The sequence below is a fragment of the Vespula pensylvanica genome, chromosome 2, assembly GCF_014466175.1.
Source record: "Vespula pensylvanica isolate Volc-1 chromosome 2, ASM1446617v1, whole genome shotgun sequence".
Taxonomy (NCBI): Eukaryota; Metazoa; Arthropoda; class Insecta; order Hymenoptera; family Vespidae; genus Vespula; species Vespula pensylvanica.
The window spans coordinates 18,117,941-18,142,052 of NC_057686.1; the positions used below are offsets into that span (position 1 = coordinate 18,117,941).

Consider the following 24,112-nt stretch of genomic DNA (forward strand, 5'->3'; position numbering starts at 1 on the left):
CTCACATCTTTTTCGAGTGATACGACCGTTCCATATTTTATATACATATATCTATCTATATTCATACATACATACATATATATACACATTTTTGTACATGTGTGTGTGTGTGTGTGTGTGTGTGTGTGTGTGTGTGTGTGTGTGTGTGTGTGTGTGTGGATATATACATATGTAGATATACGTATCTATATCTAAATATTCAAAAGGGAATTTTCTGGTATTAGTTTGCTCTCGAGATATCAACGAGCTTTTGAAAGAAGGAAATATTATGTCTTTCAATGTTACTATGCCGATTGGAAGAGGAGACCCTTCTTTTACTCATGTCCTCTAAGATACGAGTATTCAAACGTTATATTTAGTCAGATATCTTCCATGTGACGTTAATAACATTATTTTCTTATTTATCTCTTTGTTTACGATATATTTACTTTTCGTTCGTCCACATTGATTAGATGTATATATGTATGTACATATGTACGTAGATCTTATTCAGATTGGATCTACTATTGCATAATCCTCGATTTCTCGAGACGTTGTCCGACGAATTTCTTGGCTACGTCTCAAATATGAACAAAAGCGATTGCCCGGAGAGCTCTGACGACGATCGATAAAAAAATCGTAATAATATTTACATTGTTATATCGAAATAAATCAAAATAATAAAAATTGAACGAAGGAGATGAAATGGAAGTATGTGTGCGTGTGTGTGCGTGTGTGTGTGTGTGTGTGTGTGTGTGTGTGTATGCGTGTGTACACTCTCTATTAACTTAATATAAATTAATTTGTAATGTTATTACTTGCGTCATCCGTTTCGAATTTTTTTTTTTTTAATGACGCAAACCCTAATGGGTTGTAACGGGTTGAAGCACATAGCGTTGCAACGTTAGAAGCGTCATCGTACCAAAGTTTCCTTTATCGATTCGAACGAAGCCGACGACGTTTAGCTAGAGTCGAGGAAGATTACGTAACTGGTCTAAACCAAGGTCGAAGGGTAAAACAACGAGAGCTCTTTGCAATCGGAAGGTCTCCTTTTCCTCTCTCATATATGCAATTATTTTAATGCAAATTATGTATCTCATTTTTTTTCTCTTCCTTTTTCTTCCTTTGTTCTCTTTTATCTGTTTTATTTTATTTTATTTTATTCTAGTTTTTTTGTGTGTTTTTTTTAACGACAAAAAATCGACGAATCTTTAAAATTACGTAAAAAGGACAATGGCGATTTTAATATAAAGTTATGTTTTCTTTTTTTTTTTTTTTTTTTCAGAAATATTATTTCAACTTTATTATAGATGTATATGCAGTAAATGTTATGAAATATATGTCGAAATATGTCGTGTAAAAATTTTTCTTTCCTTTCTTTGTTTTATTCAATTAATTTTTTTCTATCCTAATTTTTACACACATTGGAAAAGAATAGAAAAGAAGGAAAAGTCGTTTAATTATTTGATTCATAATAAGATATTTATTAACATTATTATAAATAACATAAACGTTATCTGACAATAAGTATGAAATATTTAGCGTTGTACATAGATCGTCGAGCGGTTGTATAAATTTTGCTATAAAAAAAACTATTTGTAAGAATTTCAATCTATATTCGTTAATTCTATTACATCTTGTTTATTCGTACTTGAGTACCTATAATGCAGCGTGTCGTTATGTCGCATTCTATGCTTCTTTAACGCGCGAGTCCAATTATAATATATTTATGAGAATAAGACATTTTTGTGTTTGGTATGTAAGTATATGTTTTTAAACATATTTCTAAATATTTCTAATATTATTTATATCCCTTTTGTCGTTGTTATATCTTTCGATTAATCTATATGAAAAACTAATTGTAATCGTTGCCACGACGTGCAGCATCTTGTTTCTTCTTCATTTTTTTTTACGTTTTTTCTTTTTATATATGTATATTCGTATAATAAATTAATACTAAAAATTGCCTTATATATTAGCGACAGGTCAAAAATTTAATATTTCGATTAAACGTCCAATGAAAAATATTTTTGACTCGTCCACGATCCTCTAACGAGTGTATAGAAAACGCGAGGATAAATAAATAAGGGAATATAAAAAAGAAAAAAGAAAAAAAAAGAAGGTTGAAATTTTAATATAATAAAAATCCCACGATGATATTCCCCACTTTCGTCGTTAAGTTGCCACGTTCGATGATATTATTTAACAATTTAATTTTATCGTACAAATTTTTCCTTCCAAATCGATGCCAAGGACCGCCGATATCATTGATGTTACTGACACCAGTGATTCAGGTCGATTATTATAATTACGATCGGTCGAACGTTGCATTAGATGTATCCTGCGCGTTCCCCCTCTAACATTCTTATTACACGCACGCACACGTACATATGTATGTAATGTATTGGCAATGAAATAAATAGATATGCGAATGATATGTATGTATGTTTTCGAATTGACGATACGATTTGAAATGATAATAATAATAATAATAATAATAATAATAACAATACATTATATTTTATCATTTTTTGTTGTATCTTTTTTCGAATAATTTGTTAAATTGATTTATATATATATATATACATATACATATATATATATGTATGTATATGCATATATGTATATATAATATATTCGATTACTTAACACGTATGAATCGATTAAAATCGTATCGTATAGTCTTATTAATTATGTCAGGAAGAACGATGATATATGCTGAGAGAAAATATGTTAATCGTAGCACAAAATAAAAAGTGAATATTACGGTAATAAAGGAACATGATCCGGCGTACAGGGTGTTATTCGCGATAGAAGATAGGAAAAGACAGAGAGAGAGAGAGAAAGAGAGAGAGAGAGAGAGAGAGGGAATAGAAGAAAGAGAAAAATTAGGCTTCTTCGTCAGGCCATTCAAAGTTCTCCTCGACGATGGCAGTACCTCCACTGGGTACAGGTCGAGATTGTCCATCTGGTTCCTCGACGAAAGGATCCATGGAAATATCTTCGACTTCGTACTCTACCACGTTTTCTTCTTCGATCTAAAAAATAAGTACAAACGATACGAGTAAATTAAATATAATCTAATAGATCTATAATTGATCTATAATAAGAGAAATATGTTTTTGTTGTTAATTTATGACGGTTCTACTCGACCGATGATACGATATGATGATATATCATGATGTAAAAAATAAACAAAAATTTTTATGAATCTTAATAAAAAAAAAAGAAAATTGATTATTTATTATACAACATATTATGACAGAAAAATTAAAATAAAATATATATATATCTTTTATATATATATATATTTCATGATTATATTTCATTATTGTATTGACATGCGTCATAGATCATTATAATGTCCGTATAAAAAATTTAGGACACGTCGGTTTAGATCGTAGAAAAAAGTTCTTAGTACTTTTTTTCTTTTCTATTTTTTTCCTTTTGTTGTTTCGTCTTTTTTACCTTCGTATCCTCGTCCGTCGGCGGGAGCTCGTACGGTTTCTCCTCCATCTCTTGATCAGTTATCTCGGTAAAAAGTTGATCCTCGCGTGAATAATCGGCATCCTTTTTATCATCGGTAATGCCAAGCGACACTTCAGCCAATCGTTCTTCTCTTTCCTGCCTTTGACGAACCTCCTCCGCGCGTTCCTCGATAAGCATCCTCTCTTCTTCCTCCATTAGGGCACGAAGCTTTTCAGCATTGATTTGTCTGAACAAGAGGAAAAGTTCGTGAAAAATAGGAAGAAGAAAAAGAAAAAAAAAAAAAAAATTCAATCCGATGCAATTTCTATGTCCAGTTCTTCAGAGACGTATCTAGCGTAAAGAGTGCCTAGGGCAAACGTACATTCACTTCATACCAATCGTTATTTTTCCTTTTTTGTTAGGACTTTGTTCTCCTCCATTACGAGTCTTATCACGTTTTCTCCAAATTAATTAATTTTCTTCGAAAAAAAAAAAAAAAAAAGAAAAAAGAAAGAAAGAAGATACTATTGCTTTCAGCTCTTTTTCATCGTGGTCTCTTGACATTGCACGTTTTATTTGCCCCATCTTAGATACGCCTCTGCTTTTCTTTTTCTTTCTCTTTCTCTTTCTCTTTTTCTTTGTCTTTGTCTTTCTCTTTCTCACCTTTCAGCTTCTTCCAAACGAATGATCTCAGTACGTTCCTTTTCTAATTTTTCTTCCTCAATTTTCCTTTCTGCTTCTGCCCTCTCTACCTCAAGGATCTCATTAAGATGAGCTTTTCGATCCAAATCAATCTGCAAAGCCTCCCATGCCTTTTCTTCCTCCATCTCATACTTCGTTAGTTGTATCTCCACAGCCTGTTTCTTCTCTTCTTCGGTTCTATAGAATATTAAAAATTAAATGAATAGATATGTTAGAAGTTTTTTTTTTTTTTTTTATTTGTTATGTATCGTTGATTTTTTTTTATTTTTTTATTTGTTTGTAAGATTCGCCAGTAATAGTCTATTACCTGGATTCTTCGGCAACTTTCAACAAATATTCTTCGGCTCTTTTTGCAGCATCTTGTCTGTTTTGTTTCACTGAAAGAATTTTCTTGATTGTACTCGATTTCTTCTTTTTTTTTTTTTTTGGTCTAACTAAAAATCTTATTATTTATATATAAAAATATATACGTATATTTTTTTTATAAAAATTTCATAATTATAAAATATATATGTGTGTACATATAATTTGTATATTGATTTATATTAACTTTTATACATATATATTTTTATCAATTTTATACAAAATCAAATTTTTTGTATATAATAAATAATATATATTATATGACTATACATATATTAGATCTTAGACACATAGGTACAAACATATCTCAAAATTCGACGTGACGAAAGATAATAAATCATTTCAAAGATGCAATTTCAAACACAACAAAGAATATTATCTTACTTTTGGTAGACTCGAGACATTGATTATATTATATTATATATATATATATGTATCAATATCAATAGTATGCAAGACACATCGAATCGTGCAAAAATTAACACAGAATAAAAAAATTGTTTGAATTCTTGTGTTTTTCGATATCTAATGATATTTATTTATAGAGCAAATCGAGAGATTTACAACCTACCCTCTTCCGTTTCACCCTCTGGTTGATCCTTTTCACTTACAAGTTCGGTATTCTCTGTCGCAGGAGTAGCTTCGATAATCTCTGCTTCTTCAACAGATTTTGTTTCAACTTGTTGTGTAACTTCCGGTTTCGATTCTTCTACGGTCTCTGCTGTATCTATCGCAACAGTTTCTACCGTTGGTTCTATCGGTGCCTCTACTTTTGATTCTACCGTTGACTCTACTTTCGATTCTATGGTTGCTTTCTCTTCTGTTTTTTCTTCAGAAAGATTTTCTGATTCTTGAACCTTTGCAACTTCTATTTCGACTGGCACCTCTTTCGATGGTTCCTCTTTAGGAGGTTCCTCTACGATTTCTAGTTGCTTTTGAGTAGATTCCAAAGATTCTGTAGTAGCTATCTCCTCCTCTACTTTTTCTACTTTTTCCTTCGCGGGTTCTGCTAACAATTCTTCAGGCTCTTTCGAAGGTTCCTTCACCGGTATTTCCTTTACTTTGGGTGTTTCCACTTTGGTTTCAACTTTCTTCTCTACTTCCACTTGCTTTGATTTTTTAATCTTTGATTCCTTGGCCAGTTTAGCTTTTGGTTTAACTTCCTCCTTTATCGGTTCTTCTGCTAAAGCTTTCTTCTCTTCTATCAGATTTTCTTTCTCTTCTGCTATAACTTTCTTCTCTTCTACCACAGTTACTTTCTCTTCTGCTATGTCTTTCGTCTCTTCTGCTACAGTTTTCTTCTCTTCCGGTACGGTTATCTTTTCTTCGGGTAAATTCGTCTTCTTTTCTGCGACATTTGTCTTCTCTTCCAGTATTGGTTTCACTTCTACGAGTATACAGGGTGTCCGCGTAGGAAAACGTAGGTATATATGTATTAAAGGGATATTATCAGGTATGAAATATATATATATACATATTTCAAAGAGAGAGAGAGAGAGAGAGAGAGAGAGAAACATTACTAAAGTAAATCACTTTTGATAAGATTTGAGCTTACCTCTTTTCACAATCGATTCGCTCCATTCGGTTTCTAGGGCACGGGCTAGAATTTTGTGTAGAATGTCAGACACAGATACGTAGATATACGATTAGTGTAATAATTTCGATTATTGGAATGGAAGCATTATTGAGATTTCTTGGACAATAAGTTGGCACCGATGAACGAACGAACGAACGAACGAACGCAATAATTATCTCATATACGTATATCCAGTTACTAACCCTTTCTGAGTTCTCTCTCAGTCATCGGTTGATCCGGTGCTGGGGTGGTACATGAAACATAAATGATCGTTTAACGGGAGAAAGCTCGAATGATAGTTCAATGAATGAAACAGTTTTAATAGCGAAAGCCGAGCCTACCGATAAATAAAAGCTGCGATAAATTGGCTGTGGAACTCAAATTCATGTGTAAGCTAAAATGCTTCGATTTAATTAATGCATCGATGAGCAATAACAGACAATTCAAATTCTCCAGGATGTATACAGGACTAGATTTATAACAGGATGTTAAAAAACTCAATAAAGAAATTGTCGAGGGATTGTTAGGTAGACCAAAGTAAATATTGCTCGTCGAACAACATGGAGACTGGAAAGGAACTATGTTCATACAGGAACATGTTCACACAAACTTCACGACTGATTTTTGAAAATCATTCTGTAATGTAATGTACAAACTGTTGTTGCCCCAGAGCAAATATTCCTTGATAAATTTCAGTTTCTACGTTGACAACGACAATTGGTTCTCATCGATCTCATATCGTCCGACAAAAAAATGTTTGCCCTTGACTACTCCTCACAGTTTGTGCATTGAGTCGTCAAAACAACCCTGTATATAAGAAATTTGATAGGTAATTTCAAGCGTGCAGCAATAACAGCACACAAACTCTCGTGATATACTCTATATGCGTGTGTACGATGGTGTGTGACAAATGAATCGGATTGCAAATGAATTAATTGCTATAAAGGTCTCGGAATCTCGCGAGATTACGTATGATTTTTATTCGATTACGTATTAGCTTTTTTATTCGCAAAAACCAATCGTTAATTTAAATCGTAGATCGTCTTGATCGGAAGATCATTGATCGAATGACTTCCTGTATGATCTTTTTGTTTATGTTCTCCGTTTTCTTTTTTCTCGTCATAATTATAGTAATTAAGAATTAATAGTGATCGTGGTGAACATTCACGCGACACTCGACGTGTGCCAGAAGATCAATTGAAATAATGTAAAATAATATAAGCATATATATATATGTATATGTATATAGAAACGAAAGCTTTATGCGTAATGACATAATCAGATGAATCAATAGAATGCATTTAAACCTGTGTTTTTTTTTGTGCCGCCTCGGTCAGGATGAGAAAAAAAAAAGTTACGGACGCGAGAGCAGCTCGATTACGTTTACAAACATTTTTCTTACTTCTTTTTGTTACTCGTTCGTTTTCGATAAAGAAAAGATAATGCGATAATAATAAAAAAATCGTCGATAACGTTCGTCGATGTCTCTTTAATGAGCTGCTTTCTTTTCCGTTCGCATTTGAAAAACTCAATACATACACGCAAATTTATTTAAACGTATCATCGTGTTAGAATGAACTGTAACAGCTGACAAATTGTTCCTCCATTTGCAGATATAATGATCACCACAATGATCACTCAAGACACTCTCGATAGCTAGCTTTTTTCTTGGGCTCTTACGATATCGATATTAAATCTATATTAAAATTTGCAAAGCATGTTTATAGAACGCTTACCTCGAATTATTGGATCGTATTCGTTTCATTAGGCGACATTATATCGAAATTAAATTTCTTTCGAATTAGATATATCCAGAGAAAATAAGTGATCGACACATTTTTTTATTTTTCTTATCCCACGCGTTCTTCTCTAACAAAAACTATTAAATAATAGAACTGTTTTCTTTTTCTTTTTTTTTTTTTTTTGTTGATTTCGTGCGATGATACGCTTGAAGAAAAAGAAAGAAAAAAAAGAAAAGAAAAGAAATGAAACGTGTCTCCGATATGCGTAATCATGTGTATTAACGATTTGCGATGTTACAGGTTTCGTGCGATAATTTAATAATATTTTTTTCACTATAATATACTTTGCCCTCTCTATTTCTTAGATTAATAATAATAAATACGATATGAATAATAAATAAATGAAAATGATCACGGACCTATAGAAGAATGTAACTCGATATCGAGGAGTTACACAAATAAATAAATAAATAAATAAATAAATAAATAATAATAACAATAATAATAATAATAATAATAATATTAACATATATCTATATATATATATATTTTTTATCAAATATATCTATCTATTGTTATCATAATCGCGTAGAGAACATTTTTCTAATCGTGACAATTAATTCGATAAATTATTCTCTATCAAACATATGTATATACATGCATACATACATACGTCTATATATAATACGATATATCATGAAAGAAAGAAATATAGGACGGTTTTAATAGTATTAATAGTTTTCGTAAAAGGTCGATCATTCTTCGTTTCGATTTTCCTACTCCTCCTTCTCTTCCTCTTCCTCATCCTCATTATCCTTCTCCTTCTTTTTGGCTTTAGTTGGATCCTCGTATAGTTCTGGAACACGATCCCTCCAGCCCTTGCCTGAAACGTTCAAAAAATCGCTCTGCTTGTTCTTCTGCAAATGCTGCCTCGATGCGATCAAAAAAATGCTCAGATGCGTGTTCCAGTTGGATCTACAGTTTGTCTGTGCTCTCGGTTTCTGTTTCTGTCTTTGTCTCTCTCTCTCTCTCCCTCTCTCTCTCTCTCTCTCTCTCTCTCTCTCTCTCTCTTTTCTCTTAAGCTGCGTTGTCATCGCAACCATCATCGGCGTCCCCATCATTGGGAAAAACTCTCCTCTCGATCTCGTTCTCGTTCTCAATCTCGATCTCGTTTTCTTTACCGCTTCCACCGATCGCTCGTTTTCTTTTCAATACACAAATATACATAAAGTCTAACGAAACACGAATTCCCACAGTAGTAATTCCATCGGCTTCCTTTCGAGAAACGTACGCTTTCGTTTCGTAAGTTTTTTTTTTCTTCATCTAAATTTGTTTACTAATTTTCATTTTTATTCTTATCGTTATTTTTTATACTTTCTATTTTTTCTCTCTTAATTTCGTTTCCCGATCGAAACGGTACATCGAAGTGAAAACAAAAAAAAAAGAAAGCTTTACTCGTGTAACGTGTGTAGTATATATGTATATTACTACTACCACTACTACTACGACAACAACAATAACGTAAAATATACATATTATATAATTATAATGTCTCACACCGTCGTTCGCTATTTTACGATTATTAGACACAATATATAAAGAAAAAAAAGGCGGTAAAATCAAAAATTAAAGAAACGAGATGGTAATAGAAAAATGTAAAGAAAAATGGAAACAAAAAAAAATGGAAGAAAAATTAAAATGTATAAAACAGAGACAAATAGAATACATACATGTGATAAATATATATGAATGTAAAAAACGAGCGAGGAAAAATAACGAGGAGGGAAAAAACCAAAAAAGATAAGAAAAATCAAATGAACGCATATTCGTCATCATCATCATCATTATTATCATCATCATCATCATCATCATCATCATTATCATCATCATCATCATCATCATCATCATCATTATCATCATCATCATCAATATTATCGCCAGGCACAGCAGAAACGACAAATTTCTCAGACAATTTAATATACAGTGCCAATCTCAGTCCAAAAAGAAAATAAAAAAATACATATAAAATAAATACATATACAAAAAGAAATGAAAATGGAGACACGAGCTTTGGGGGAGACAAGATAGAAAAAAAAAAAGTAAAATGAAAAAAGGTTCACACGGACGGCGTCCCGCGGCCGTCTTTTTCTTTTCCTTTCTTTTTTCTACTCAAAAATCATCTAGCCGAGACACTTTTCTGATCTTTAACGAGTTACGAAAGAAAGTACGAACGTTCTTTCTTTTTTTACTCGTTTCAAATAATTTTTTTTTTCTTTCTTTATTTCTTTTTTCTTTTTTTTTTTTTTTTTTTAAATCGACGGATCTCGTTCAAAAGAGATCGCTGCTTTTTTATTCGTCGCTCGTTAAAGTCAGTCCGCAAAAACTATAAGGATCGTCGATAAGATCGTCCTGCCATTTAGACTTTTTTTTTGAACTTTATAAACAACGAGTACGTTCGTTTAGATATGGAGAAATCAAATACGTGATACAGTATCCCATTTATATTTACCATCTCGAGTATTACGAATTTTTATCAAAATTTATACTTTTTATCTCGATCAACCGATTCGAATCGGATATTCTGTATATAAGTAGGGTTAGACAAGACAGATAGATATATAAATAAATGAAGAATTTATATATCATAAACAGGACAAACTCGTCACGACTTTCCTTTAGAAATCTAGCTGCTGCATTTACATAGGTCAAAGATCGATTACTCACAAGCGTCGGCAGCAGCCTGCCGATTTTTTTGGTAGTAGCTCAAAAACTTAACGTCGTTCTTGATGTCGGAGGGACGAAGATCAGCGACTTTGTAGTAGGGTCTCCTGATGGATTGAGGTTTTCCAGCGACGTACTTTACGCATGCCAAATTTCCAAAATGTCCTCTTTCCGGTACGTCATACCATGAAACCGCTTCTGCATCCTTCTTTGCATTGTTCTTACCGGATATCAGTCGGCGAATATAATCACCACTACGCATACGCTCTGGTACTATTTCTTCGGCGAAGTCGCTAAAATTTCGAAAAAGACGTCTTTTTTCTTATTTATTTATTTATTTATTTATTGTTTCTTTTTATTTATTTTTTTTTTTTAATTTCCATCTTCCGATAAAAAATTTCCTTTATCATTTAGCATTCTATAGAATTCATTAAATACCTGGGACATGCTCGCGGTATGTAGACGTGAACTCGTCGTAGAAGAGAATCCACCCTTGCACGTATTTCTTTGGCCTCGTCGTCGAAGTACTGCGAATAGATAGATATATATAATATCGTGAAATCGATATGATACACGAATATAGATTTATTTTAGTATTATTATTCGACTTTCGACGTCTTTCAAATTAACCTCGTAAATTTCTGGATATTCAAAAAACGATAAATTCTATTGACTCGTTTAAAAAATATATTGATATACACATATATACTTGATTTTTTAATCTCTCCAATTTATTTACTTATTTATTTATGAATATAAATCATATAGATATTAAATCATTCTTGACAGAAATTGGATAGATCCAAAGGAGAAAAAAGTTATACAGTCATGTGTTAATCGAACAACTTTTTTTCTGATGATCGATCTTTTTTATGTAATTGCCATTTTGTAATAAGATTCATCGTCGAAAAATGACACGCGATCTAACGACGCGATTCCGCAATCTGGATGAATTTTGAGATGACTTGATGATATGTATTCCAATATGCGAAGATGACGATGATAACGACGACGACGACGACGACGACGACGACGACGACGACGACGACGATGACGAAGATGACGATAGATGATCGATGATCGATGATCGATGATATATGGAAGATGAGAGAAAGAAAGAGAAAGATAAAGATAGAGAGAGAGAGAGATACTGTTCTTCCCCCTCTCTCTCTCCCTCTCTTTCTTTTATTCACTTACGATGTGATCCTTGGAATTTAAATAGTGCTCGGTGTAAGACTCGGTAGAGGGCCTTGGTAGATCGCGTATCCTCTTGAGTTCGGCAGCTATCACACTTGGACGTACGCGAGAATGTATTCTTATCGGTATCATCGAGCCAGAGTAGTAAACATTATGGACCGGTGAATGGATTACGGTGACGAGCCTCTTGTGCGCAATGTAGGGCATTCGAGGAAGATAACCCCTCAACTAAATATACACCAATTTGTCTTCTTTACTGATCGATCTACATCGATCCACGACATCTCTTATATATTCTTTTTTTTTCTTCTTCTTTTTTTTTTACGAATTTTCTTTCTTGCCATTAGCAATGTATTTATCTAACGATAAGATGTTACGTAGGAGCTACCTATGTATTTATACAAGTATATGTAAGCATGGAAGCGCGTACATACACATCGTTGTAAACCATTCGCTGTGTTGTACATATGGTATTACGTTTAAAAGCCAGCAATTAAATGATCGATGATAATCGGTTAAAAAATTGATACATCAATCGATGATGATACGAGCATGAAACGTCGATGAGTGCGAGCGAAAAAGCGTCGTTATTTGCGATCGTTTGATTAACATTCGGCATTATTTGCGTTGCATAGTTATCAATAGAAGCTTATATGTAAGCTCGTATATAATTAGACATTGGCATTGGGATATATCGCATACTGAGCCTCTTCAAATTCACAAGCGTCTTTTTCCTCTATCGAATTTGAAATTCTTTGTCTAATAATAAAGTTAAATATAGGTACATATTTACAAAGTCGAATCAATGAAACAGTGTATCCTTTGGATTGTTTAATTATATCCGAACAAAATAAAGAGGTATTGATTTCAAGAGACTCGTAGAAAAACATTTACGTTCGTAAAATATTTTTCGTTCTGAAAATATTTTTCAATATGTTTCTTTCTTTTCTTTTCCTTTTTTTTTTTTTTTTTTTTTTTTTTTTTGAAATTAGGAAAGATCCTAGGAAATTGTGCTGGAATCATTTTTTGCACAACGACACTTACCTGAATGACAGCAGAGAGTGGTAGGACAACAGGGGTAGTCTTTCGTCCGTACAAGCATAAGTTCGATACGATAGTGTCGGTTGTAATTTATAGGTTTATCGACGATTTCCAGAAACGGAAGTGGTAGCGCCAATTACGATGTCGATGGTCATAGTGGCAATGGTGGCGTTGTTGGTGGTGGTGGTGATGGTGATGGTGGTAGCGACGACGGCGACGGCGGCGGCATGGGGACGAGGAGTCACATGGGAGGCAGAATAAATAAAAATAAGAAGAACGACACTAGGTTAGTGACTTTGGCAGCGATTGTGCTTTGGCATAATAACGCGTGCTTCAGGGGTTGCTGATTTTTCCCTTTATATAAAATATATATATATATATATAAACATATATATATATATATGTGTGTGTGTATATATATTTTTTTTCTTTTTGTTTTTCTCTTTTTGTTTTTTTTTTCTTCTTTCTTTCATTTCTTTTCATCTTTTCTTTTCTTTTTTTTTGGTTGCTTTTTCTTCCTTTTCTTCTTTTTTTCTTTCTTTTTTTTTTTCTTTTTTAACTTTTGTTCGCTCTCAGATTTCTTGTCTATTCTTGTGAATGCGATCGCACGTGCTAATTGTCGAGTAAAAGAGAAAGAGAAAGAGAGAGAGAGAGAGAGAGAAAGAGAGAAGAGGGATCAGAAAGAAAAGCAAAGAGAGAGAGAGGGAGAGAAAGAGAGAGAGAGAGTGAGGGAGAGATATGGAGGATGAAAAGTAGAGCAGCGAGGAGGCATGTCGCTTCGCGTCGTGTATCTAAAAATGTATCTACGTAATTTGGCCGATTCTCGCGTTGTGTGTCCAACGAGATCGATGAGTCGTGATTTATTAGAATCGTTTCTATTATTAGTTGGTATTATAATACGTTTATTCATTTTATTTCTTATACATAGTTATACTCGAGATAAATTTTTGATCAATGACAAAAGAGTATATTCATATATATTTTAGTAAAAAACAGATTTAGAATTATTCCCCTAAGAAATTGTAAATTTTTGGCAAACAATGTAAAATAACGCATCTGCATATTTCTACACTTCTTATATACTTATATATATATATATATATATATATATATATATATATATGCGCTTTTTCGTATTTCTCATTATTTCGATACATTCGTTACATAGATATAGATATAGATATATGTACATATATCTATATACGTATATATTATGACACCTACTTGTTTAAACGGTTAATAATGCACGCATGAAAAAACACACGATATTTAGCAAACTATTATTATTTAATATTTCTAAATGCAGCAATATAATATAAACAAAACACTAAGGTCCCACTTTAGGAATCTACATTTTAGCTACAAATAGCGATTGTCGGATTGACAAATATCCGTTCTTTTTCTTTTAAAAAGAAATGCCTACGGTATAGTAACAGTACGCATAGATATATGGATTTTGCAAACGAAGAAGACAAAAGAAAAAAGACAAAGAAAAAAACAACAATATAAACAATATACTCGGTGAGCCAAAGATGAAAAAAAAAGGGGGGGGAGGGGTGTGAGTAAGAAGGGAGTGTTATTAAAAGATTTGCTTAGTTATTAAAAATGGATAAAAGGGGATGGAATTTTTTTCTTTGGGAAGGAGCATCGATTTAAACGCGATAGGAAAAATGGCGGTAAGTGGTACCACCGGGCAAACGTCCGGATGAATGGGACTCGTAAGAGGAATGATAGCTTCCAGGGCCGCCGCCGGTCGATGATCTAGAGGATCTCTCGGTCGAGTAAGATCCATACGGTCCACTTTCTCTCTTGACGACGTTCTCCTCGGTATAAGAAGACCTCTGGGGACGACGAGTGTACGGATCCGCCAAAGAGGAGGAACTCGACGAGCTGGTGTTGGTGTACGCGTAACTGTACTGCTCTTGGGCAGACCTCACGCCGACTTCGGGATAGTCACGAACCACGTAGTGTCGAGGCGTCTACAGATTTGGGTTAGACAAGGTCAACAAGCTAGAACCAACGGATTTTAGCCCCCTTTATGTTTTTTCTACCCCTCTTCCTCTCCTCTATCGTGATCCCTATCACCCATCCCCCTAATCCCTTCTATACACCCTCTTTTTCCCCCTCCCCTTTTATTTTCTCTTTTATTATCTCTTTGTCTCTTTTCCTCGGAAACGATCGAGCGCGATTCCAAGAGCGAAGAACCCAATTTTTTTTCTTCCTCGATATCCCTGCCCCGACGAGGTTTAACCGATCGATTTTTTTCTCTCTTTTTTAATCTTCTTTTTTTTATCGTTTCTATATTTTCTACATTTTTATACTCGAACCGATTGAACCGATCGATTGTTAAGACTCGTAGAAATGTTCGCAGGTGTTACGTTAGGTTAATGGAAAAGTATAGATCGGTCAGGGTGTTTGATCGATTTCTATAGTCGAAACGAGAGATCTATCTATAGACACACAACGTAGGGGCCAATTATAAACGCTCGTCGAGATATATACATATATATATATATATATATATATATATATATATATATATACATATATGTATGTATGCATTAATAATGTCTCCTTGCCGAAAAACATTCAGGGCATGCTATGCTCTCTAAACGTTAACGTTGAGTAACGTTACGTGTCCTTGCCAAGAAATACACAGACGCGTTTGTTATACGACGCTTACGATTAGAAATAAGCGTATGAGTGTCGTTTTACCGTGACCGTGTATATTTGCGTGTGCAACGCAACCCGATGCAAACTCGGTGTCTCGGTTTCTTTTAAAAAAAAAAGCAAAAGCAGTTTTGCACGATGCGAGGGCAAAATTTCAAAGCCAGATTAAATATCAATCAACTTTACATCGTATATTTGTTTTCTTAATCGAATTCGTACTCGTTATTTTTTCTCGTTGGGTACACATTTATGAGAAACGAATTCGAAATAGATGAACATTCTCCAATTTCTATTATTTTATTTTTCTATCACAGTGTAATACATATATAGATATATATTAAAGTGTGAAAAGCCATAGTCAATATCGAGAGAATGAAAAATAAAAGAGGAACGTCGTCTATCTTTTAAGTACAAACAGACAAATAAGATCGGTAAAATGCATTTAAAGGAAAATAAAAAGAAGTAGAGGAGTCAATTCTAGTCATTATCAAAGTAAAACGCGAGCTTTTGTGGCAAGTACTAAAAAAAGTATTATAAATCGAAATATAAGTAAATATATATGTATATATATATATATATATATATATATACACACATATATATCGGATAGGTAAAATCGTTATTAAAGTATAAAGATATTCGAATTGGCGCATTCAAAAGCGATACCAAGATGGCGTCTGCAGAGCCATCAGTATCCTAGTACGACCAGTAGCTGGTGCAAACGCATGTCTATGCGAACCAGCCTGTCTCGAGAGCACTCCCTTCTCAAATACATGCCCTTTTGTCGCCAATTCTGCAGCTGCATCCAAGTTGACCTTCGAAACTGTACCACCTTCTAAAAGTTGTCTCGTGTGTTCCTCCTTGGCTAGATTTTTTCCTCGAACGACACCCTCCTTCTCCTTGAGGGTTACGTATTGATAAAACTCCTTACGTGGATCCTGCTTCTTGCGGCCCCAAACGGTGAACGGTTCCGGTACAAGGGATGGCCTTGGTACGAACGGTACCTTCTCCCAAGGAAACAAATCCGGCTTCTGCAACGGCGGATCTTTCTTTCTTTCTTTCTTTCTTTCTTTCTCTCATTTTTTTTTTTTTTTTACTTTTTCTCCCTCCCTCTCTCTCTCTCTCTTTCTCTATCTTTCAAGCCTCGCAAAACCTTCCTTTTCCTTTTTCCTTTTTTTACTTCTTCTTCTATTTTTTGTTATCTTCTCTTCGTTCTTTTACTCTTGTACCTTTGGAAAGGTTTCCTGAACTTCCTTCGATGTCTCCACTTCCATAACACTTTTCTCCGTTATTCATAACATCATTTATTGTCGGAAGGAGAAATTTTCTAAATCCAACTATGATCTTCCTTGAGACCGTCATTGACGTCGGCGATTATATTGATTTTTTTTTTCTTTTTATTGCATTCAATTTTTTTTTTTTTTTTTTTTCATGGTGAAGGATAGTATTTCTTATTTTATTATTATTATTATTATTATAGTTACTATATTTGCATATATAATTTCATAATGCTCGAACTTTACGGCTGATTTAATAATAAATGGTTCGTTGCAATCGATACATGTGATTTTTTCATAAGCTCGAAAACAATGTTTCTCAAAGAATAGATAAATTGGCGAGGCGATAAAAATAAAAGGGATGGAGGAAAAATATTGAAATAATTATAAGATAAATATAAAATTAAATAAAATATTAAAGATAAAAAATTAAGAATATTTCTAATCTTCTTGAAAATTTCTGAACGAAAGGATGAGAGATTAAAGAGAAAAGAAAAAAAAAAAGGAAATGCCTAGAGTAAAATGTTGAAAGTAAAAAAGAAATATACACATATATAGATAAAAGAAGTAATAAACGAAAGATAAAAAGAAAATATTATCATTAAGAAATAAAAGAATAAAAAAAAAAAAAAAGAAGAGAAAAGAATCTTTGTTTTCTAATCTAGAAAATTATTTCGCAAAAACAAATTTGCACGAACTTTTTTTTAGATAAGGAGGAAGCATAGATCAACAAAGTTTTAATAAAACATAAGAAATAAAAAAAAAAGAAAAGGAAAAATAAAAAAATAAAAAAAAAAGAAGATTGTTACTCTATAAACAAAGAGAAAGAAGAAAAATGGAGAATTGTTCTAATCTTATAAATTGTAGAAGAGGATTGGATCAATATAGTTTAGATATGAGAGAAGAGAAAAACGAACGTGTATGTACATATGTATTATATGTACTATATACAAAGAAAACACGTTGTAGCTAAAAGTTCCAGTTAAGAAAGAGGTATTCGTAAATTTCCGTGAGGATGAAATCGCGAAGCAGAGTCCATGGTGGGAGTCAACCGTCGACGTCGAGGCTAACATCGTCGGTGTCTAAATTAGGGCACGGTAACGCAACACCGATCCACGAATCCCCTCTACTCTGCGGAAGGAACGAGCCGGTTTAAAAGAGAGTCACCGAAAACAGCGAAAACGATGATGAAACGATGAAAATCTTCTTCGGAAAATTCGTACTCGCGTTCGAGATTTTTTACTTAGATCATGATTATCGTCTTTGCGAATAAACGACGAAGAGAGAGAGAGAGAGAGAGAGAGAGAGAGAGAGAGAGAGAAAGAGAGATAGAAAGAGAAGAGAATAACATCGTCGAAACCGTCAAAGACGTCGAGGAATTTAGGTCGAATACTCGTGCCAGTTCGAATCTCTAGACACGTTCGAATTTCTAATCGATCGGTCTCGTGACAAACAATAACAAATTGATTAAAAAAGATATGTATACATATGTATATTTGTAAAAAAAAAAGAATGAACGATTGATATTTAAAAAACTAACGAATTTTTTTCTTCTTCGGATAATAATCGTTTCTTCTTCTTCTTCTTCTCTTTTTTTCTTTCTTTCTTTCTTTCTTTCTTTCTTTTTTTTTTTTTTTTTTTTTTTGAGAAATTTCGTCGGTCCCAACGGTCCGATATTTTGCTGTTTCATAAACATTTTTCTTCTCTTTTTGTTCCTTTTTTATTTTTTCATATTCTTTTTTTCTCTTTTCTCGAAAGAATCTACAACTAAGAGTCTCTCCCTCTCGAACTCGTCGGCCAAATTCATTTTTTTTACCGACTCGTCCAAGATTTGCCGGGTCATCGAGATATCTAAGTTTAACGCTTGAAAGTCCCGGAAAATGGCTGCGACACTATAATTAGATTCTCTTGTGTGACTCTCTTGCTCTCTAATACGCTATTTATAATGTTTTAAAATATTACGATTTGCCGAGATAATTCTACGCTATGAGAAAATCTCTGCGATCGTCCGATCGAAAATACATTTTATTAGATCCGATCAAATCATTGATGATTCTTACGCGAAGAAGCATCCTTAATCGGAGAAAAAAAAAGGAAACAATTATGTGACAAATAAAATCAATAAACGTTTATACAATAACACACACTCTGACTTTACAAATAAATCAAGGAAAAAAAAAAGAAGTAAAAACACGTAAGTTTCTACCTTTTCAATTTTACGAATTTCAAGGTATGTAGACGTGTATGTGCAGAAACAAAAACGAAAGGAGAGAAAAAAGAAACAGAAAGAAAACAATAGTGAAATAGAAAGAGACAAACAAGCAGACACTGTAAGAAGTGGTGCTATCGACAATATACAAGAAAGTAAATTCAATGAATGTATCGTATGGCTCATCAAGATTATTAACATCAAATCCGTAAACTGGATGTTTTCTGTCAGGCTGTTGTTTCGGCCAAATCGTTTCGTCTCTTTTTAACAAGATATTCGTTCGATTGTGGCCATCGATAAGCCCGAATAAAAAAATTATATTTCGAGACACCAAGTGCACGCATCGAGTTGAAAGAGAGGTTGAGGATAAGGTGAAAAAGGGGGGTGGAGGGGATGATAGTGGGGGAGGAAGTCTTGTAGTAACAAATAGCAATGATAGTAGTGATCGTGGAAGTAGTAGTTACAGTAATAAGTGGTAATAAGTAAATAGTAGTGGCGTGAAAAGGTAAAGTAGCGGTGAATAGTAGTATAAAAAGTCTTTGTATTTTTTGTTGGTTTGTTTTTTTTTTTTTTTATTATTCTTTTTTTTATTTTTTTAGTTACGGAGTAAAGTGTGGAAGTTGAGACTTCGAGATATGCATCGAATTCGATCGGTCAACGATTATTATCGTTTACGTTTATCGTCACGTTGATCGATATCTCGTGAATCGTTTTTGATTTGAATCCGAAGCAGAAAAAGGATCAACGTTTCGCGCTAATTAAATTCGTTATTTCGAATATTAATTTCTATTATAACTTGTAATCATTATTATAACTTTTATTACGTTTTCTTTCTCTTAATCATTCAACAACGTACACGTGGAACGAACGAGTTTCGATCATTAAAATATTTCCTATAAAATTGACTCGACGACGACGACGACGACGACGACGACGACGACGACATAAGAAGAAGGAAAAAGGAAAAGTGTATTAAATTTGCAAGGCTTACTTTTGCAAATAAAACTTCATCTAAGAAATACTCTAATACATGATAATAATCGTTAAGAGAAAAGGGGAATATATTATATTATCGCGCAAAACGTTGACCCGGGTCTACATACCATTGTATTGTAAATGAGTATAAATAGGTATGTATATACATATACACAGACGTATGTAACAGTAATAATTGGGTTTTTGAATCGTATAGGCTGGCGACAACTAGGCCGGTTAAGTGTGTAATCGCGCTATACTTTAAACAAAAAGTTAGTTTGGCATACAGGAAAACATTATTAAGTCATACTCGATCCCGCTCGATCGGTAAAATCCCATGTATTAGGACATATATATATATATATATAATTGTATGCATATATATATATATATACACATATATATATATACAGTGAGAGGATCATATTATACTGACCGTGATGCTGTAGGACGATGCAAGGGGCCTTGAATAGGGTCGTCGGGTCGTGTAAAAGTCGCTCTCGTAAACCATTTTGCCTCCTCTTCTTTCTTTCGTTCTTTTTTTTAATTTATTTCGTTAATATCAACTAAGATATTATCTCGATAGAAATGATTGATTTCGATCGGTCGATGTGTTTTTATCGTTTACGAACGAGTTGATGAGTTGTGCGTCGTACGAATCGACTAAAAGAGACTCTGCGTTCGCGATGGAGGTTCTTACAGTTCTGATTCGGACCCTTCTGTGTGAAGCTGTGATCGGCTTTTCTTACCTCTTCCTCCTCCTTTTCCTCCTCCTCTTCTTCTTCTTCTTTCTCCTCCTCTTCATCTTTTTATTCGTGACGCGTCTGTGCGCCCACACGCAACGTCTTTGCACGTCGCAACCCCACGAAACAGAGAGAGAGAGAAAGAGTCACCGAGTTTAAAATTATTGCTTCGCCTTTCGATGCGTAAAGCTTGAACGATGCATCGAAAAAAATAGAATCGTGTTAAGGTTGCGTCTCTTTCACCTCAACCTCCTCCACCCCTTTCTCGAGTTCTCGAAATTCTGACTCGGCTGCTTTTTCTTTTACCGGTTCTTTCTTGTTCTTTTTCTATTTCTTTTTTGTTTCTTTTTGAAGGAGTATATGAGAGATATGCAATATGCAACGTGACACAGAACGCATCTTTGTGCATCGAACACGCTAATATGCAAACCTTGAATGACATTCGGAAGACCTAGACTCTGATTCACGAAGGTCTTCTAACTTTATAAAACTCAGTAGGATCGAGCTTTTTCAAGCATCTCTCTTTTATGTTTGTTTTATGATTTCTTTTATGATTTTTCTTTTATGTTTGTACGATTACAATATTTTAAATACGCAATCCAGAAAATAGAGAGAGAAAGCGATGTAATTTATTTTCTTTATGTTCCGTAATGAAAGCTGTAAAATTAGTAAAACTATTATTAATATTTGTAAATAATAGAATGACGAAGGAAAAAAAAAAAAAGCATAGAAAATCTATCATAAAAATATATATAAAATAATTGCTCGACTTTTATCAACTTTAAAGAGAGAGAAAGAGAGGAAAGTGAGATTTATTCAATTATTATATTAATATATAATGATTATAATAATTAATATATCATTTATTATTAGATATTATAATATTTAATAATATGATTATAATATCAAATTATCTGATTAATTGTTTAATTAATTAATTATTTGATTAATGTAATAAAAAGAAATCTCAGAATAATAGTTAGAAAATAAATTCTGTTGTAACATTTGAAGTAAGGATGTTACATATTCACTTACGTTTATGTAGGACACGTAATAAACGCGTATATGTTGAATAGAAGACATATGTACTTACTTCTTACATCAAATATTATATCTCAGGCAATTGTCCAAAATTCCGTCCAAATTTTCATGTCATTGAGTTTCCAGTCGACTGTAATTTTATTACAAAATATTTGTGAAAATTGAGTAACGCAATAATTCCACCCATCACATATCTATTCAAAATGAATAATGACGGACAATAAAATAATTCCAGTCATTAATTACTAGCAACAAAGGAAAATAAAATTGGAAAAATTCCAAACAGTAATAAAAATAACGATATGAATCTATGTATGTATATAAGTTTATACACACACACACACACACACACACACACACACACACATTAAGTTATTTATACACGTACGTATGGGTCAAGCCAGGAATTACAGCTGAATTGTGAGGTTAGTAATACAAAAAATATAAATTTTTTTGTTTTGAAACAAACCGAAGCAATAAATTTACCAGTTAAATATCTGACATATGTCTTATCTCGACGATTAGAACGTCATATAAATTTTAATCCAACTATAAGTTATACAAGGGACAATATTTCATTCGAAAGATAAATCCTCAATGTATTCTTTAAGGGTGAAGGCATTGCCATCTTTCAACCGAACACGAAATTAGAATATATGATATCTACCGTTGGAAATTTTTAGAAATTATAAATGATCAAAGTTTATCATGAAATATTGCTTATAATACTACGAACGAACGAACGAACATTTATTAAAAAATAAATCTATATGAAATTTTTCTGTGTTATTTTCTACAAAGTATGTACATTAAGCGTGAGTGTATATATGCGCGAGCGTATGTACGTATTGTATTTTTATTGTTCCAAATATTACAAATAACAAAATATATTTTTAATATATAATATATAAAATATTTACTATATTCGATAGAAATATCGATAAGATTAAACATTGAAATTGTTTACAATTGATTTAGAATTAGGTTAATAATTAAGAAAAAAAAAAAAAAAAACAATGAAAAGGTTCAAATCCTTGCTAAAACAACTAAATAGTTCAATTTAGTTCTAAGAGATGACGTTCTTTTATCCTAGTTAGATTCCATATCATAAAACAGAGCGATTATAAAATGCGTTCTCCTCTCTAATGCACGTTAACCTCGATTGCAATAAAACGCACATACTTACATGTTTGGTATTCCGTCGTAGTAAATATACTTTTACTATCTAATGGAAATTTTACATAGATATAATCTCCACCGTTCTATTTAGAAATAAGGAGTTCTTATCAATTTGTTAATATATTTACATTAGATTTCAATTTTCGAATGATGATCGAATCATTCGAAACTTTTGACGTAAAATAAACAAAAAAAAAACAAAAAAAGATAATTTTATATCTTGATTTATAGATCAACAATACGCAAGAGGAAGAAAATGTATATTAATAATCGTATGATTGATCGGATATGGAGAACATAAGCCATAATATTAATTAAGATTAATTAAGAAATTGTCAACACGTTTTCGAATAATTATGATATATTCCAAAAAAAGAAAAAAAGAAAAAAGGAAAAAAAAAAAAAGAAAGAAAAAATGTTATCTTCGTTTCTGAAACAGACAAAGTTAGTAGTCAGCAAACTCGATGCCTCACGATAAGAAGACACTTTGGTTTTCTCTTTAGCTAATACGTTCTTCTACAAAGACACATTCATTCTAATCTATTCTCTTTCTCATGGCTCATGGCATCGTGTCGTGACCATGATCATTTATACGCACGCAGATGTATATATGTGCGTATGTGTGTATAGAGCTCATACTAATATCGTACGCTTGTTTGTGTAATAATATACGAGCATTACTATTTTCGTGATTCTAATCGTATTGTTTAGAGCTTAGAAACGATTCGTTTTATCGAAACCGTTTCGATTAATATCCTATTGATTACATTATCAATTTAATTATTGTTTCTATTATTGTGTTGTTGTTGTTGTTGTTGGTATTGTAGTAGTAGTGATAATAGTAATAGTAATAGTAATAGTAATAGTTGTTAAAATTATTATTGTTATTAACTTTTATAAAAATTATATAACAATGTTATTTTTTTCTTTCTTTTTAATTTGTATTTCAATATTTTTTCTAGGGGTGAAGAGAGGAGGGTGGTTTTAATTTATTGGGATCAACGAAGTATAATAGATCATTCACGATCATCAGGAACTTTAGATCAAAATATTATTGATCTCCCCTAACGTATTAAAATGATCATCTAAGCAGACCCAGCCTGCTATGCCGCCATTTGACTTTTTATCGATAATAAGAGTAACTACCGTTACGGAAGTTGATCATCATTTAGAAAGCGGAAGTTGTATTTAAAGGCAGCCTTCTCTCGGTGCATAGTTCTAGTTTGACC

The 24,112-nt window shown here is 32.8% G+C and overlaps 1 protein-coding gene and 1 long non-coding RNA gene across 5 annotated transcripts; both read right to left on the minus strand.

The window, feature by feature from the left end:
* Positions 1 to 2,571: 2,571 nt before the first annotated feature.
* LOC122626992 (calponin homology domain-containing protein DDB_G0272472-like) lies at positions 2,572 to 20,671 on the minus strand. Of its 4 annotated transcripts, XM_043807674.1 has the most exons (12): positions 20,357 to 20,667; positions 12,793 to 12,831; positions 11,749 to 11,976; positions 10,990 to 11,078; positions 10,555 to 10,844; positions 6,292 to 6,330; positions 6,068 to 6,112; positions 5,084 to 5,899; positions 4,457 to 4,526; positions 4,111 to 4,326; positions 3,448 to 3,694; positions 2,575 to 3,017 (listed from the first exon to the last, which is right to left on the minus strand). In XM_043807674.1, the coding sequence occupies exons 1-12, from the start codon at positions 20,429 to 20,431 to the stop codon at positions 2,868 to 2,870; spliced, it is 2,304 nt and encodes a 767-aa protein (XP_043663609.1). In that variant the 5' UTR covers positions 20,432 to 20,667; the 3' UTR covers positions 2,575 to 2,867. The 4 variants fall into 4 exon arrangements, with proteins under 4 accessions (XP_043663612.1, XP_043663611.1, XP_043663609.1 ...); XM_043807677.1 differs by lacking the exon at positions 11,749 to 11,976 and having other exon boundaries at positions 2,572 to 3,017; positions 20,357 to 20,671; XM_043807676.1 differs by lacking the exon at positions 12,793 to 12,831 and having other exon boundaries at positions 2,574 to 3,017; positions 20,357 to 20,669.
* Positions 20,672 to 21,284: 613 nt separating this feature from the next.
* LOC122626995 lies at positions 21,285 to 22,488 on the minus strand. The gene is made up of 3 exons (XR_006326771.1): positions 22,093 to 22,488; positions 21,757 to 21,834; positions 21,285 to 21,320 (listed from the first exon to the last, which is right to left on the minus strand). It is a non-coding gene; the product is annotated as an uncharacterized LOC122626995 (long non-coding RNA).
* Positions 22,489 to 24,112: the final 1,624 nt, after the last annotated feature.

Coding starts and splice junctions, on each gene's coding strand:
- LOC122626992 (XM_043807674.1), bottom strand. CDS start 20,431: ATGGTTTACGAGAGCGACTTTTACACGACCCGACGACCCTATTCAAGG. Junction 11,079..11,748: donor TAAATTCCAAGGATCACATC/GTAAGTGAATAA, acceptor ATCTATTCGCAG/TACTTCGACGACGAGGCCAA. Junction 3,018..3,447: donor CGACGGACGAGGATACGAAG/GTAAAAAAGACG, acceptor CTTATTTTTTAG/ATCGAAGAAGAAAACGTGGT.